Source organism: Danio rerio, chromosome 4 (assembly GCF_052040795.2).
Source record: "Danio rerio strain M-AB ecotype USA chromosome 4, GRCz13ab, whole genome shotgun sequence".
In the NCBI taxonomy this organism is placed as follows: domain Eukaryota; kingdom Metazoa; phylum Chordata; class Actinopteri; order Cypriniformes; family Danionidae; genus Danio; species Danio rerio.
This window is the reverse complement of record NC_141024.2, coordinates 20,374,753-20,393,389: the sequence shown is the minus strand read 5'-3', so window position 1 is coordinate 20,393,389 and position 18,637 is coordinate 20,374,753. Positions and strand designations below refer to the sequence as shown.

At 34.3% G+C, this 18,637-nt stretch overlaps 1 protein-coding gene across 24 annotated transcripts in view; it reads left to right on the top strand.

The window, feature by feature from the left end:
• Window positions 1-18,637, top strand: part of cacna2d1a (calcium voltage-gated channel auxiliary subunit alpha2delta 1a) — a 135,172-nt gene that overhangs the window by 66,663 nt on the left and 49,872 nt on the right. For all 24 annotated transcript variants that reach the window (XR_015482086.1, XR_015482089.1, XR_015482090.1 and 21 more), the window contains 3 exons: window positions 9,087-9,146; window positions 12,308-12,343; window positions 12,441-12,567. Coding sequence is in view for 15 of the 24 variants with exons in the window: in XM_087247078.1 (XP_087103204.1) it covers window positions 9,087-9,146; window positions 12,308-12,343; window positions 12,441-12,567 (223 nt within the window). In the remaining 9 variants the exon portion in view is untranslated. The remainder of the gene's footprint in view (window positions 1-9,086; window positions 9,147-12,307; window positions 12,344-12,440; window positions 12,568-18,637) is intronic.

Below are 18,637 nucleotides of genomic sequence, written 5' to 3'. Positions count from 1 at the left end.
TTTAGACTTGCTGATAATAAAAGATGGGAGTAAATTGGTGACAGATTTATATAGAAAGCCTACTGATAAAAATACATTTTTACATGGTCTGAGTTTCCATCCCACTAAATTAAAGAAAAGTTTGCCAATTAGTCAGTTTAAAAGAATTCGACGGATCTGTAGTGATACGGAAACGTTTGAAAAACAACGTAAGGAATTATGTCAACGTTTTTATGATAGAGGTTATTCTACAAAATGGATTAAGGAAGCTGCGGCCCGTTTCGAAAATATGGATCAAAAAGAAGCCTTGGTTCGAAAAACACTAAAACCTACTAACACACGGATTTCTTGTATTATTCAATATTCGGCTTTAAGTAATGAGTTTGCAAATATAGTACGTAGACATTGGCATATATTAAATTCAGACCCTGTTATGAGACACTGTTGTAAAGATCCTCCACGAATTGTTTTTAAACGAGCTCCTAATGTGCGACAAATGATAGTGAGAGCAGATCAAGGTTCCGATCGGTCGGATAATCCTTTCTCAGTCCCTGAAGGTAACTATAGATGTGGTCAATGCGCACAGTGTAACTTTACAACTAAATGTCAGTTTTTTAGTCATCCACATTCAGGTAAACAATTAAAGATTAAAGGTGTGATTTCATGCAACACAAAAAATGTGATCTATATGATTAAATGTCCTTGTGGTTTAGCCTATATAGGTAAAACAAGACGGTGTTTAAAAACACGAATTGCTGAACACAGAAGTAATATACGATTAAACGATCAACGAAATCCTATCGCCGTTCATTTTAATGCATTGAAACATAACCTTGCGACTTTGCGATATATTGGCATTGAACAAGTGAAGGTGCCGAGAAGGGGAGGCGATGTTGACAGACTTTTATTACAGAGGGAAGCGTTTTACATTTACACACTAAACACTTTATCCCCGAGAGGTTTGAATTTAGATTTTGATTTAAAATCTTTTTTGTAAGTGTTTGTGCATTCTATATTGTTGTATACTTTTCCCGGAGATGGGTTGCGGTTGGAAGGGCATCCGCTGCGTAGAGACTTGCTGGATTGGTTGGCGGTTCATTCTGTTGTGGCGACCCCGGATTGGTAAAGGGACTAAGCTGACATGAGAATGAATGAATGAATTGTTGTATACTAAATATGTACATAATGTTTTTTGCCCCTAGGTCTACTGGCTTTGTTTGAGTGATGTAATTTTGTGCAGGTGTGATGTGCTATATCTATCTAGCCTATAGAATACTGTCTCCGAGGAATTATATAGTGAGAATTTGTATTTGTATTTTAAATGTCTGTTTGTAATTGTATTCATGTTTTTCACATTGTTTAAGATGTATATTATTGTATGCAATTGTTCCTGTTTACCGGCTTGTTAGCTGATTGTGATAATTGACTGCAGGTGTTGTGTAGAGCTGTTTGTCTATTTCTGGAGGACTTCCATTTGCAACGCTTTACCTGATGAAGACCATGTCGGTCGAAACGTAGTGTTTTTGTAATTATGACTAATAAAATTTTTTGAGAGCTAAAGTGGCAGTGTGCCGACCTACTTTGAATCTTTTGTCTCCAGTCAACAACTCACTGATTAAAATGGTCTGTTCAGAGTCCGTTTTCAGTTAAAACATCACCGATTCAAATTATCCATTTAGAGTGAGTCTTCACTCTACAACTTGCTGATTCAAATGATCTGTTGAGAGTAAGTTTCCGGTTAACACATCACTGATTTAAATGAACCATTCAGAGGGAGTCTCCACTTAACACCTCAGTTTTAAATATGATCGGTTCTGAGTAAGTCTGTAGTTATCAACTCACTGATTCAAATAGTCAATTTAGAGTAGGTTTCCACTGAACAACTCACTGATTTAAATAATCTATTTACAACAAGTTTCCATTAAATACCTCACCGATTCAAATGATCCATTCAGAGTGAGTCCCCATTAACAACTCACTGATTCAAATGATCCATTTAGAGTGAGTCTCTAGTTAACAATTCACTGATTGAAATTATCCAATCTAGGTGAGTCATCAGTCAACAAATCACAGATTCAAAAGATTCATTCAGAGTGAGTCTTCAAAGTGGAAGTTGTAAGGACAATTCAATATGGTGGCCATGATTAGTTTGAGTCCTGTGTTCCATTCAGGGGGTGGTATGTTCCATTTGGAATGCACTGTTTGTTTTGTTTTAAAAAAAGCAGGAGTGGTTTGAATACCAGGTGTAACCAAGGTAAATCTAGTGTCCTTCAAAACAATACTAGTGTAAATATAGCCTTCATAGCCCTCTGATTGAGGCTTCTTCTACGGTAAATGTTAGTGATAATCAAGGTCAGTCCGAGATTATTATGCAGTATTTGCTGTGTGGTTTGAGCTCTTGTCTAGATTGTACACTTTAAGACAAACACACACTCCGGTCCTAATGAGACCAAGACCACAGTACACAGAGCCTGAGGTCAATGGGTGATTGTGGGATGTCTGAAATGGACGAGAGCTCTCATCATCTAGCCATGCGTTCGTTACATTTGTGCGCTCATTTTCCCTGCAGGAGCAAGTCATTACAAACACTGTATTTTTAGACTTAATATAATGGCCAATATACTTCGGTGGATCTTTTTACATCACACAACTCTTAAATTCCACTATGTTTTGTGCCTACAGCATAAAAAGTCTTCAAAGCGCTCTCAAGATTATGCAATAAGCGCTTATGTTGGCTTTAATTAGCTCTGTGGCATTTTTGCTCTTCTGATATCATTACTGTGGCAGTGCTGATATCAAACCGATGCTCTTCTCTTCTTCCCAGTGTGAAGAAGCGTTTTAATGCTGCCTTCAAGTCATTCTGAGAGATCATGTGAAGGTCACTGGAATGACACAACAAGGGCAAATTGTAATTACTCAAGGGGTTGAGTTTAAACTCTGATATTTGGAGTTGGGTTAGGTATAATAGTGATTATATTTAAAGGAATAGATCCTCCTAAAATGTACTCATCCTCAAGTGTTTCTAATAAGTTTTTTTCTTCTTCTGCTGAACAGAAAAGTAAATAATTCGAAGATGTTAAAAGCTGGATAGCTGGGTTTCCATCACCCTGTGTTAATTCTCATTTTGAAGTATCGCAAGAGAAACGAGGAATAGAAATACCAAATTTTAATAAAAAAATATCTTTATTTCTCTTTAATCTCTTTTTTTAAGTTTTGGATTTAATTCATGCAAACAGTAGGAGATGGAAATGGATTTGCATTAGCAAATACTCATGTGACTCCATTATGCTTTTCTTGTTTACGGTTGCTAGGTTACCAATACTACAGTTGGCTGCTCAAGCAGCTTGATGTAAACACATCTAACTCACATTTGGGATTCGTAAATATTTTGCAAAGATTCACTTTATATTAGGATTTTAAACCTGGCTATTGAGATCCATATAAAATGGAGAAAAACTTGTTTGAATTAGATTTTTAATAATTTTTAAAATTGAAGTCCACATGAAATCAAAACTAACCATATGATTTTGTTAGCTCACATTGATAGTTTTGTGCATGTCATTAAGAAAAAAAAAAGTTTGTCTTTCTAATGTTTAATTGAAATCTGAAAATGCACTTCCTTTTTTCTTTCAGTTAATTTATCAGATTGCGTGATTTTGAGGTAATGAGCATGGCTAACACTGCTCCAACTGTCAGTTAGAAATGGTGAGAAGGAGAAGTTTGTTCGGTTGTAATAACTCTTCTAAAACCCCTTTCAAGAGTTCACACTTAGATACTGTTTGACAACTTGTTAGCAAGTTAGCAGGTTTAGCATGCTGTCCCGGGAGAGAACCCTGAGCTCGGAGATAGTTGAGCCCAGGGCTCCCGCCAGGTCCATAAAGCATGTGAGGGGAGTACGAGGTCAGGTGTTCTCGAGAGCTCCCCTCGGCAAAAGAGGAAAGGAGGAGAAGGGGTGGATGGGGGGTTTCTTCAGAAAACGAAGGTAAGGGAGTAGATCTTAGCTAGGTTACTTATAGTGAGTTTGGATTAATCCGATTAGCTAGCCAATGAGTGTAGATGAGTGGCCAGCTGCAATCAATCATATCACGTGCTCCTCTCGAAATTAGTTTGTGAAACTTCATTTAACGATCTTTCTGAATGACGTCCATTCAGCTTGTGGTAGAAAAAACAAGCCACATCCACTGTTTGCTTATTTAAAATTCTGTTTCTGTAGGAAATGCATCACATTATGAAAAGAATTATGATCGCAGCTTCTAGTTTATTGGGACTTCAATATTTCCCTAATAACCTAGTTTGTTTTCAACAGAAGAAAAAATAAATGTTATAAAGAATTAAATTTTTAGGTGAACTATTCCTTTAAGTGATAATCCTGATAGTTTACTGTACAATAACTAAACTAAACTAAACTAAACTTAACTAACGAGGATTAAATCTATATTATTTCATAGTTAATTTATGGTGCAGACCTAGCAAACCAGGAGGACTGTACTACAGTACATGAACACAGCATGAGATTGTCATTTTTTCCCATTAGTTATAAAGATGCATTTGTCTTACTTACAAATGGCAGAAAACAATTCATGTTAGTACTTTTTGTATTGCTTTAGGTTTAAAAATAAAAGTCTAAAAATAGTATACGTTTAGTAATTTCTTTATTTGTTTATTAGTGTTTAGAGTTAGTCATTTTTGTATTTCCACTTACACACATTTTATTTCACTTAGCTTAAGCAACATGTCTAATGTAAAATATGTATACAAATATCATAGAAAATATGCATTGAAACTGTGGAAATGCCCTTACTCATGCTTTAAATGTTCAAACCATTACAGCTTGTCATTCATTAAATTATTAAATATTTTCTTATATTTTTCAGTTGTTTAATTATGTATGTTGTTTTTATTTTCTATTTTATAATTTGTATTATGTGACATTATTTTAAATTGTTCGTTTTTATAAATAGTTATTTTAAGAATTGTTTTTACAGCTTCTTTGTTGTACTTAAAAAAATCATATAATTGTTCAAATATTTATTTATTAATTAAATAAAATGGTTGTTTTTGAAGGATGCATGGTGATAGTTGTATATAAATGACTGATATAGCTCTTTTGCTGCAAGAATTGACCTGTCTTTGTCATAAAATATGATTTTAAAATGCTTATTGACAGTTATAAGGGTCAGCAGGACTGTTTTATCCACTTTTCTTCCTGCTTAGTGACTTTGCTTGTTGTCTGCTCCACATGAGTTCTCCACAAAACCCATGAAGCGCCATAAAAAGCTTCATTATAAGCCGCCAACAATCTGACAAACCAACCGCTGTTTATTTGATCAAAGTTTCTTCACCTCATATAGTATGATGTACGGCAGCGAGCATCAAATGAGAATTTCTTAATATGCTTTCGCTCCCCTGGTTATCAAGATTTAATTTGACATCATGAACTCCTAATCTTCAATCTCATTTCAAGGCCAATGGAAAAAAAGTGAAGAAATAAAGAAACATTAAAAAATAAAGGCTCCAGGACAAGTTTCAGGAATGGCATGTGAAAGCTCCCGAGGGAAATTAGGCGTACAGTGAGTTTCTAGTACAGACCAGATTTAAAAAATGATGCCATTATACTGTTATTAACCTAATCAGTTGAGAAGACCTGGACTAGACCTGAGCCGCTATCTAAATTTACTTTAGTCACTGAGGACTTTTCTCGGAGGCAGAGAAACTGGAGTAAAGGCTGAATGCAGGTCAAGCTCAAAGGAAAAAAAATGTGTCTGAGGATTAAAGATGATCTCTATATTACATCATTAGGACTGATTGTTGAAATAATGACTAATAAAGTAGGCCTAGATCTTTGTGATGCTGCTATCACATCATTTGTGTCACATAAAGAACCTTTAAATTAGAACACTGGGATAGTAATGTAAGTATTTTTGAGTTAGAAAGGTCTGGGTGTTAATGATTATTGGTTCTGAAGCTCTTTTTGTTGGATGTAGTAAAATTAGTGAGACTTTTAGTTCATTACCATAAAAACATAATACCTTCACAGCAATTCATTTCTGTGTGCTAATTATATATATATATATATATATATATATATATATATATATATATATATATATATATATATATATATATATATATATATATATATATATATATATATATATATATATATACTGTCTCTACTGGCCCGCCTGCTTCTGACTCGGCTGGTAAACCAACAGCACAATGTGTTTCGACTAACTCTACGTTTAATGTAAGTAAAAACATTTCATTAGTGCCATTATTTAGAGAAATGGAAGTGGACAGTTATTTTTGTGTGTTTGAGAGAATTGCTGCTTCGTTGAGCTGGCCAAAAGAAGTGTGGACATTGCTGTTGCAATGCAGATTAGTTGGGAAAGCTATGGAAGTGTTTTCCACACTGTCTTTGGAAGACAGTTTGAAATATGAAGTTTGTCACGTGACTTACATTTTACACACAAGTAGTAGATTTTTTTTGTTATTCCACTAGGTTAGAGGCGGGTGCTACCATATGTATGTTTGTTCCAGTCAGTGCAGTTGAGTAAGGGGCGTGTGACGCTGAAGATGTTTTTTTTCTTATTTACATATTTCTCTTTAGTTATTTAGAGGTGGGGGAGGGATTAGTTAGCGGGTGTTTAATTTGTTATTTTCTTTGATTTGGCACCGCTTATTCTCCTTCCCTCCATCAGGTATTTTTGTTTACTTTTTGCATTTGTATTTTGTTTTATTGTACATATTTGTAAATATACTTTGGGTGATTTAAATATTCACTTCTTTATCTTTATTGTAATAAAGCGAATCAGTTTTTTTTGCCACGTCGTTGTCTGTGTTGATTCATAGCAGCTAACATCTCAGAGGAATTCTTAAAATATTGGGTTGTCATAATTATGTTAAGCCCTTTTTCATCCTCCGAGCCACACGGGGCGTAACATTAGGTAAATATATCTTAATTCAACTTTTTACTTACTTAATTATTTACCTACTTATTTGTTTACTTATGTATTTAGTTACTTATTTGTTTATTTATTTACTTTTTTGTTTACTTATTTACTTATTTGTTTACTAACTTATTTGCTTACTTACTTACCTACTTACTTATTTACTTACTTGCCTACTTGCTTACTTTTTTACTTACCTACTTATTTACTTACTTATTTACTTACTTGCTCACTTACTTAGAGAGCATTTCAATAAATGGATGTTGTTGGTCAATGAGCATTTCCTGCCTATTGTCAAACTTTTTCGTAAAAGTAACAAGAAGGGATTTAATCATAACTTGACGGTAAAACAGCTTTCATAAAATTATTCATCAGTGTGTGTAGTTTTGGGATTCTCGGAACTTATAGAAATAAAAAATGTGAAGCAGGAAATACGTCAGGATCATTGTTGACATCCCCCAAAACGGTCTATTTATTGGATGGTGGTGTGAATTTGTGGAATTTGAATGTTGCAAGGCTGCAAAATATATATGTATTATTTGTCTTGTATATTGTTCATATACTGTATATATAAACATATCTGCATTTATTTGCATTTTATTTTAACAATGCAGTAAGAAAAACTATATATTGTGAAACAATTAAATGAGTGTTTTTATATTTTAGCATGTACTCAATATTTATTAGGATTACAGTGCTCAACATAAATGAGCACACCTCATTTTGAAAATGAATATTTTCATCCATTTCTCAGTGAATATAGGCAATGTATTTTAGTGCATTTAAACAAAACAGATTTATTAAACAGATATATTTATTAAAATAATAATTTAGTCACCAAACATATTTAGAAATTGAAAGGTAATTTTATTCAATTCAAGCAAAATATTGCAAAAAAAAAAAAAAAAGAATTACAACCTACAAAATTTCAACTCTTGATTTTTCCTCTTTTTAAAATTTGTATTTAATATTTTTCTATAACACATGAATTCGGATGTACTTAGTTTTTGGACCATTATCGTAAGTTATTTTGTTAGATAAGTTCCAGATTTGGCTTCAGTACTGACTAATCTAATGTATATGCACAAATATAATATTGTTAAGCTTTCTATTAAAAATATGAATTTCAAGAGTTCACACTTACATATTGCTTGACAACTGTAAGCAGGTTTGGCATGCTGTCCCGGGAGAGAACCCTGAGCTCGGAGATGGTTGAGCCCAGGGCTCCCGCCAGGTCCATAGGGCATGTGAGGGGAGTACGAGATCAGGTGGTTCTCGAGAGCTCCCCTTTTTTGTAAAGGAGAAAGGGGGTGGATGGGGGGTTTCTTCAGAAAATGAAGATAAGGGAGTAATATCTAGCTAGGCTACTTATAGTGAGTTAGGATAGATCTGATTGGCTAACTAATGAGTGTAGATAGGTGGCCAGCTGCAGTCAATTATATCACGTGCTCCTCTCGAAATTAGTTAAAAAATTTCACTTAAAAGATAGATTTGTGTACCGTGTACTTTTATATGCTGAGCACTGTATGTATACTAACTTAAATGTATGGTTTTCATCATTCCTCATTAATTAATGTTCATGTCTTTTTAAAATCATTATTAATGTTCTTTTTAGATTTAATTTTTTTCCAGTAAACAAATATTTCATAAAGTTGCGAGGGATCTTTCTTTTTACAGCAGCCTAATAAAACAAACAATCAAACAAAACAAAATGGCTGTTTTTAGGTTTAATCATCAGCATAATCATCAATTTCAACCTTTCCATTAATGCTCTTTTTATATGTTGTATGATTTTGTTTGCTTACCAAGTTGCTTTTATTTGATCAATAATTTTGTATGGAAAAATAAATTGTATAAAAAAAAATGTAAAAAGCTGTTTTTATATCCTAATATGCACTATTCCTTAAAAAAATATTGTTTTAATACTTCATTCATATGATGGCTGAACTAAATTTTTAGCATTATTATCTAATCTTGCATTTCCAATATGCTGATTTGATGCTGTGCTCTTAAACTTTTTTGTATAAATTGTTATGATTCTTTGATAAACCGATCTGTTTTGTATAATTACAATCAATGTAGTCTCCCTTTTGTTTAATTAAATGCTTCCTCCTTGAATAAATCTAACAATTTCTTTGAAATGTCTTGTGTTTGTAGGCGCTGGCGACTGCTGCCGAGAACCTGCAGAAGGAGCACCAGTGGAAAGAAGATCTTGACGTAATCTTTCTCACATACACATTTTGTAAACATAACCAATTTGCCTGCAAAACTTGTCATTCAGTTCTCAGATAAGTACTCATACCTGACACCTTTACACTTCACCTCGGTTAGGTGTAAGATTGGGCCTAAAGGTGTTGGCATCCTGATGTCAGACTTTGCGTCAGTTATTGATGCTCTTCAGGCTCCCCCTGCATGAAATATCAATTTTAATTAGCACAGAAGTGGATGTGATGTCTCTTTGTCTGTTATAGATTTGTCAGTCAAGCGTGGTCTGAATGAGTCATCAAAAAGTGGATAACAGGTTTATTTCATTTCTACCTAGACTGATGAATTTTTAATAAGACTACTTAATAAAAAACCTTTGACTTTAGCTTAGTGATATTTTACTCAGTGGTTTTGATCTGAATATTGACAGATTTAGTGGCATTGTTTTATTTTGGAATGAGATGATGACTGAGAGTGTGGGTTTTGTGTTGGTAATTTTGTTAATTTCTGCACAGAATGCTTTATTTTTGACTTGCTGCAGCATGAATCGGTGGGCGTAGCTAAACAGGCAGTGATGTGGATGTTGATCTTCAGCGGAGGCGGAGTTTAGCCACAATATTACATAATGCAGTGGCTCATTCACAACCTGTTGTTTTGGCAGATTGAGCTCAATAAAAGCTGTTTTTATAATAGCAAGAAAAGTTTGAAACTAGGATGTTTCAGTTTAAGACAAAGGTTTTAGCTTTTGTGACATTTTTTTGTTTGTTTTTTAAAATAGTTTAGTGATGTTTAAAAGATTATACACATTATTTCCTACGGTTTGTTTCCCATGGGGAAAGTCATCTCTTTTAGTTTGGCTGGAATAATATGAAAGAAATAATAAATAATTATTAAATAATAAAAAACTGCTAAGGTCATAATTATTAGCCCTCTTAATAAACTGAAATGGTTTGACCTGACCTTTTCCAGACTGGTAGATAACAATTATTTTTATTTTCATTTATGAGTTTCTTTTTGTTTCCGTTGAACACAAAAGACAATGTTTTAATAATTTTTTTAATCTATTGACATTGATGTAAAGTAATATATACAGTTGAAGTCAGATCTATTAGCCCCCCTTTGAATTTTTTTCTTTTTATTTAAATATTTCCCAAATGATGTTTGACAGAGCAAGGCAATTTTCACAGTATGTCTGACAATATTTTTTCTTCTGGAGAAAGTCTTATTTGTTTTATTTTGGCTAGAATAAAGCCAGCTTTAAATTTTTAAAACACCATTTTTGGGATAAAGTTATTGGCCCCTTTAAGCTATATTTTTTCTTCATAGTCTTCAGAACAAACTATTGTTATACAAAAACTTTCCCAATTACTCTAACCAGCCTTGTTAACCTAATAAACTTAGTTAAGCCTTTAAATGTCACTCTAGGCTGTATAGAAGTGTCTTGAAATATATCTAGCCAAATATTATTTACTGTCATCATGGCAAAGATTAAATAAATCAGTTATTAGAAATTAGTTATTAAAACTATTATGTTTAGAAATGTGTTAAAACAATCTTCTCTCCGTTAAACAGAAATTGGGTAAAAAATAAGCAAGCGGTCTAATAATTCAGAGGGGCTAATAATTCTGACTTCAACTGTATATTATTAATGGCTACTGATTCACAACATTCTTCAAATGACCTTCTTTTGTGGTCAACAGATAAAAGAAACTCAAACTTGGAGGTATAGGCTGAGTAAAAGATGACGGAATCCCTCCCTTTAAAGACAGTCTGGAGGGTAAAGAGTTGGGTCTGATGCTGGGGTGACCTGTACGCTCATGTCTGTGCGATTAGTGTTCTCTATCCTAAAAGGAGTATCTGATTATCAAGCGAGCAGCACAGGTGGCAGCAGCCGGTGATGATCCACTTCTGTGTCTCCAAGGCAACTGTGTGTCAGAGAGTGAACTCGCTTGTTAACACTCCACCAGTGCTGGTCCTGACAGCGCCCTCACACTGTGAGGAGAACAACCCCAAGAGGACGCACACACAAGCACAGACAACTTAAACCAGCACACATTCACACACACACACACTTTTCACACACAAGGAAAGGAGAGGGCCAGTTTGTTTTTTATCGATTGGCTTACAGTTTTTAATGTTTTTTGGTTGGTTTTTAATACGTTTTATTAATTTTTTAATGATGCATGATAATACATTTTAAAAATCTGTATTTTTTCATACTTTTTTATTTAACATTTTTAATTCAAAATTCTAATCTCATTTATAAAACTGTATAAACTTGTGAGCACACATTTCTAAATAAACACTTTGCGGTAAAATAGTTTGGTAAGCTCTTTGACAAAATTGTAGGAACTATTTTTGTTGCATCAAAAAGTGTGGTTATGATCACCATCTGACAAGCTAATGCAGCAAAGATTAGTGTGTAAAATATCAGTAAAATGCAGTGTTTGAATCTCATTATTTAATAAAAAATTTAGACGAATGATTGCAAAAAGCTCCTCTAAAAAAAAAAAAAAGAAACAAGCCTTTCAATAGGCTGACTACGGGCCTGGATTGTGACTCAAATTTACATGTACTGTATTATAAACACTAACAAATATTGTAATGTAACGCCTCAGGCAGAAAGATGCTGATAGTTTTTTGTAGATATTTGTATATAACAAGTATCTACAAAAAACTATCAGCATCTTTCTGGTAATGTTAATAAGAGGTTTGTGAAATGCAAAACATACAAATAACATTTAATAAACATCCTGAAAATGAAATCTCATTAGATTGTTGTACAAAAACATCCATGCAAACTTTTGGGTAATTATACAATTATTAAAACCTAAAAAGAGCAGTAATTAAGTGAAGTTTATTTATAAACAAATTTCCAGAGGATCTCGTGCTTACGATTTATCACGGCCGGTCCTGCATTAGCTAATCATGATCGTCCATTCATATGATTCCTAAGTTACTATAAGTAGCCACAGTCTTCTTATGAGAAATCATCAGCTAACTGTGAACTCTTGAAAAAAACTTTTAAAGCATTATTGCTTGTTTTATTAACCCTAAATAGACTATTTAGTATATACAGTACATTAATTTGATTGTTCATAAACTATAAAAATATTAAAACCTTTTGGATGGTATACAAACTAACAAATATGGGTATTGTTTTCATCTGACAGGTGAATGAGACCATCTACTACAATGCCAAGGACAAGGTGAGTTTTTATTTCAAAAAATGCATTTAAATATGAACTAAACAAAAGAGACAGACATCAAGTAAACCAGAGATTTAATTTATTGTGATGTTTCCAGAGTGATAATCAGACAGAACCAAGAAAGAACCGGCTCATACTGGATTTCACAGAAGATCCTGCTTTCAAGCGGCCCGTTTCATACAACACCACAGCAGTGCACATTCCCACTGATATCTATGAGGGCTGTAAGTACACAAACAAACACACTAACTTGTATGCATTTTATGTATTAACTTTTATACTGTACACATTCTATATTGTATCAACCTACCCTAAACTCAATCCTCTGGAAGTTTTCTGAATTTTTACATTTTCAAAGACTTATCAATGATTAATAAGCTGTTTTCATAATGGGGACAAAACGAATCCCCACACAGTCAAAATGTAATTGCTATATTTGGGGGGACATTTGGTATACTAATCATTATTGGGTATGTACTGTATTCGAAAAACAAGGTATACACACAGACACAGTTTACTGCTTGCATCAGATCAGTATTTGAGTGACTTTACTCCTGTGTGTCAGGTGTGGACAGCCCAGTGAAGAAGCCATACTAAATTTAGAGAGTTGAAACACAGTACGACTGACCCCTGAGTGACCCCACAACCCCTCAATGTCCTCCAGCGACACAAGAGCTATCACTTGACGTCTTTAGCTTTGAAAGATTATGGCTTATGATAGATTTGAACCTTACACTAATGTCCAGAACGCTACTGGGTAGTTTCACAGTGCTTCAGCCACAGTTCATAACAGTGAGCTATTTATTGATTTATACTAAATACATGTTTAATAGAAATATATACGCTTAATATGTATGCTAAATAGCGTATTATTGAGTATATAAAGAGTTTAGATGCAAAAGAGGCGTCTGAAATGAGCACTTTTCTCAGGCTTCTGTTATGTACTTTTAGTAAGTTTACTTTTATGGTAAAGATTTTTTTTCATTGCCTTTAAATGAAAAAAAAAAACTAACATAAACATAGGAGGCTGAAAAAATAAAATATTCTATAAGAGAAATTCAGGTGGCACTTATTTTTGCATCAGTACTATTTCATTATGTCAAAGATTATTGGCACTCTTGATAAATATGAAAATCAATCAGTTTTGTTTAATCTTTTTGTGTTTTTTTTTTTTATTCAAACTTTGACAAAAATTTTGGCTTTTGTTGAAATGAAACAATTTAAAATAGGTTAATGAGCATAAAATTACAGTGTCAAGTCCCCTGAACTGTAACCTATAAAAAAGGAGAAAAGAGCACCAACATGAACCAGAGAATCTTAGATTTAGAGAGATTTTTCCCCACTGAATGAAGGGTGCCAATAATTTTGACCAGCAAGCATTTAAGAAAAACATTTACTGGGATATTTGACAAAGAAAATTTAAATTAGATAAAAATCATTGGGGTTAGTCAGATTTGAAATCTCACCTGCTATGATTCTGCTGAAAAACATAGTAAAGTACTTAACAGAATCGCATGGAATAGCATAGTTTTTTGCAATCTCTCAGTATCCCCACACACAATAAATCTTATTTGTTTACCATGGCCAGGGTTGCCGGGCCTAATAATATTTCTAAGCCCAATGACAACTCAAAACCCACACAAAAGGGTTGAAATGTAGCCCATGTCCCCCCCTAGTGCAATCAGAATCAGATGCTGGATTCCTTCAAATGGAAAGGTTTTGCATCTTTAACACTCATACTGTACTTGCAGATAAAGTATATACTTCAAAATTATTTAAACACATCAAACAACCCTTCTAAGTACCTTTCTTAGACTTTTTCTCAGGGTTTTACTCACTTGCTGTGGTTTTTGGGTTGCCAGGTATACATTCCAGGATCAATGTCCATTTAGAAACCATTCATTCTTTCATTTTCTTTTCGGCTTAGTCTTTTTATTAATCTGGGATCTGGGCGGAATGAACCGCCAACTTATCCAGCATATATATTACGCAGCAGATGCCCTTCCAACTGCAACCCATCACTGGGAAACACCATAAACTCTCATTCATTTACACACATACGCTACGAAAAATTTAGCTCACCCAATTTACCTGTAGCGCATGTCTTTGGACTGTGGTGGAAACTCCACACAGAAGTGCCAACTGACCCAGCTAAGGCTCAAACCAGCAACCTTTTTGCTGTGAGGTGATCATGCTAACCACTGCGCCACCACATTGCTCGGAAACTATTCAATTTTCATTTTTGTATTGGCAAGAAATACATATTCTGACGGCTGAAAGTAACCCAAACCCAACAAACCACCTTCCCTCGCCAAAAACACATCCCACAACTTATATTAGTTTGCATATTTTTTTCTATTGCATTTTCAAGAGAGACCAATAATGCAGGAAAACTATAATCCTGGCAACACTGCTCACCGCCAGATATTAACCACACTGAAAAAAATTGACCTTAAATTCACAGTAAATTACTGGCTAATAATTGTATTATTTTCACAGTAAAATACTGTATGTAAATTCACATTAAATTACTGTGAGGTAGTTAACAGTAATTTACTGGGATTTTGTGCCATTAAATTACTGTGAGATTACAGCCACATAGTTTAACTTCACTGTGGATAGTAATTTCCATTACTGTGATTTCACAGTCCTATCTTGTAGAATTAACTATATTTTACGGTAAAGCAGGTTTTCCTGGGCTAGTCATTCTGACATTTACCCTGCCTTTGAAATCATTTTGGGTGTTTAATAGTGTTCGTTTTTGGCTAAGCACAAAGTTATATTCATTAAAAATTATTACATATTTCCATGTTAACCTTATAAAATTAAATAATAATGATTTTCTTTCAAGTTATTTTTAAGATGTAGCTAAATTGTTTTTGGGGCTGCAATGGCATTCGGTTATTTCTAAATATCAAAAAATAGCATAAAAATGTTAGCATAAAAGTTCATTTGTCTATGTTGAATGAAATAAAAATAGTTTGAAATCTTATAACTAACATGCAAAAGATATAGCCCTTTTTACAGTAATTTGCTGTAATCATGCTAATTTGATTAATTTCACAATAGAATTATAAATAAAACAAATTACTGTGGACTTTTACAGTTAAATTCTGCAAAGTGATACTAATGTAAATTACTGTGGAAAATGACAGTAGCATGTTGTAAAAAACTAGATTTTTTTACTGTGCACATTGGCTGTGATTTTGAAACTAATTATTAAATGGTCAAAAATGCCTTGTGTATGTGTCTGTGAGCTGGCTGAAGTGTGATCTCCTGTGTGTCTCTGTGTGTGTGTGTGTTTGACAGGCATATGAGTTCTATGTGTGTTTGTCTTCTAGAGCGGCTGCGGTCATCATACCGTATGACTCACGAGTCCCGCTGTCTCTCTTTATCTACTTTTATTCACTTCTCATTACTCGCTCTACCTTCTGCTTTCAGCCTGATTTTCTGGCTCCGACAGTGTTGCTTTACCCAGAACCCCCTGCTCAGTGCCAGGAAATGACAATGTTTCTAATAAACGGGGTGGGTGAAAATTAACTTGGCAGTATTTGATGGCTGTACAACTTACAGTATCACTGGAGTCATGATGGAAACAGTGCCTAATTATATGACAGCATTTTATAAGGATTTCATATTTCATGTGTCGATAGTACAGGCAATTTTATTAGCAATATTTAAAAATTAGATTTAACCCACCCTGTATATTTTAAGATAAAAAAATAATACAAATAAAGAATATTAAAAAATGAAAGAAATTATTATTATTATTATTATTAGTAGTAGTAGTAGTAGTAGTAGTAGTAGTAGTAGTAGTAATAGTAGTAAAATTTACCAAACAAAACGTTTAAAATGTTGTATAGTAAAAGAAATCTTGTCAAAAATTACAAAATTATTACATGTAAATAAACAAGTGAATAATATCATAAAATACTTCAAACTAAATTCTACAATGTCTTCTCAATGTAGTACAGATTACTGAAAAAAAATCTTAAATAACACAGCCATTAAATAATAATTTGTTATATTATGGTGTTATAAGCTGTCATTATTTCTAGACTTGTGAGATATTTTGTAGTATTCTGTGTAGTTACAACTCTATATTTATTAATAGTTGATTATGCAATGATGTGACTGATTATTTGTGTATGTGTGGGTATGTGTGTGGTTGGAGGCTCTAGGCTGTGTGAATGTGTGTGCCTGCCTTATTAAGACATGAATCTGTTCTTTCTGCCTCAACACTGTGTGTCATCTGTCATGACAATCTCTGGATGGACATAGACATGCTCACAGCATTTGTGTGTGTGTGTGTGTGTATGTGTCACACAAATGCCTCTGGCTCTGCTCATAGTTCTTGGACTGTTTTTTCTGTTGTCTGTTTGCCCTGATTCATTTAAGCCAAAGAAAGTTTGCCTTCTTCCCTTTCCACTTTTTCTGCATGTGACTGATATTTTATTATTTAGATTAGTTTAGATTCATTCATTCTTCATTCGTTTTCTTTTTAGCTTAGTCCCTTTATTAATCTGGGGTCGCCACAATGGAATGAAATGCCATCTTATCCAGCATATGTTTTATGCAGCGAATGCCCTTCCTGCTGCAACCCAGTGCTGGAAAACACCCATTCACTCTTAAGCCTCATTTACACTACGAGCTACTTGCTGCAGCATAGCGACTGTTTATTTCAGCTTGAGAGTGAGTGACTTCCAGCGACACCCATCTATGCAAGCAACAGTGACCGTTGGTGACCAGGTGGGCGTGTAAAGTCACGCGACAAAGTTGAATATAAATAAAGAGCGACTTTATTGAGCGACAGCCAATAGGAGCATTAGTGGAGCTCACGTGATTCTCTCTCAGCTCACTCAGAGGCCAGTTGTATTGTCTGTGCTGTAGACTTGCGTTTGCAGCAGGTCGCCAACCAGAGCGACAAGCAGGTACAAAGTTGCTGCTAGTGGGAATGAGGCTTTATTCACACACATACACCACGGTCAATTTAGCTTAATATCACTTATACTGCTTGACTTTGGACTGTGGAGGAAACCGGAGCACCCTGAGGGAACCCACGCCAACACGGGGAGAACATGCAAACTCCAGAAATGCCAATTGATGCAGCCTGGGCTCAAACTAGCGACCTTCTTGCTGTGAGGCACAGTGCTAATCACTGAGTCACCGTGTCGTCCTAAAATATTTAAATAATAATATCTTCAAATATTTATTCATATATTCTACGTGTGTGTGATTAATTCTTAAATTTTTAACCACACACATTTACTGCTTGGCGAGTGTTCATTTTAGACCCAAAGGACAGAACAGTTTACAGGGATACAGTAGCTTGTGGCAATTTCAGTTTGAGCTGAGATTTTGATTTGGATCTTGAAGGACGTGAGTTGAGTTTTTCACACTGAGCTACAGATCTCGTTGGACTGTATGTGTGACTGATAATCAATATGTGTGTGTTGATGACTGACAGTCAAAGAGACAAACAACAGGAAGGGGAGTGAAAAGACTTCTGATCTGACTGAAAGCACACACACACATAATAATAATAATAATAATAATAATAATAATAATAATAATACGTTTTTGTTTGTAATGCGCTTTTCTCCAGCTCATCGCATATACATATACACTGAGTTTGTGAGGACATAGGGGTAATGTATTTTATACTGTAAAAAACTATTATAATATGGCCTTACCCTAATCCTAAATTCAACTCTCAAAGAAGCCTGTTTCTAATTCTGAATGTCAAAAGACCCCCTTAAATATGATTTTTAACTATTTGGAATTTTGAGGACAGAAAAACTTTGGTGGTGTCACAATCACCAGCGATCTAATCCTTGCAGATTGCTGGTAAACATGCTGATCGCTATAGAACTACAAATTTATCTTTATTTGGACTACATATCCAGTCATGCATCGCTCACACGCACCTGTTCCAGTTTCCATTGATTACACTAACACACAGCTGAAGCTTTTAAGAACTGATTACATGGACTTTAAAAGCAGCACACACACACACACACACCAGTGCTGAGTCTTGTTTAACTGTACTGTGACATTTTGTCTTCCAGTGATTTGACCCTTTGCCTTGTTCTATTGTTTTGATTCATTGCTGCCTGTCCCGACCATTTGCCTGTTTTTTGACCACGACTTTGGATTGCTCTGCTTGTATCTGTTTTTGTGTCTGTGTGTGTGTCTGTGTGTGTGTGTGTGTGCGTGTGTGTGTGTGTGTGCATGTGTGTGTGTGTGTGCGTGCGTGGTTGTGTGTGTGTGTGTGTGTGTATGTGTGTGTGTGTG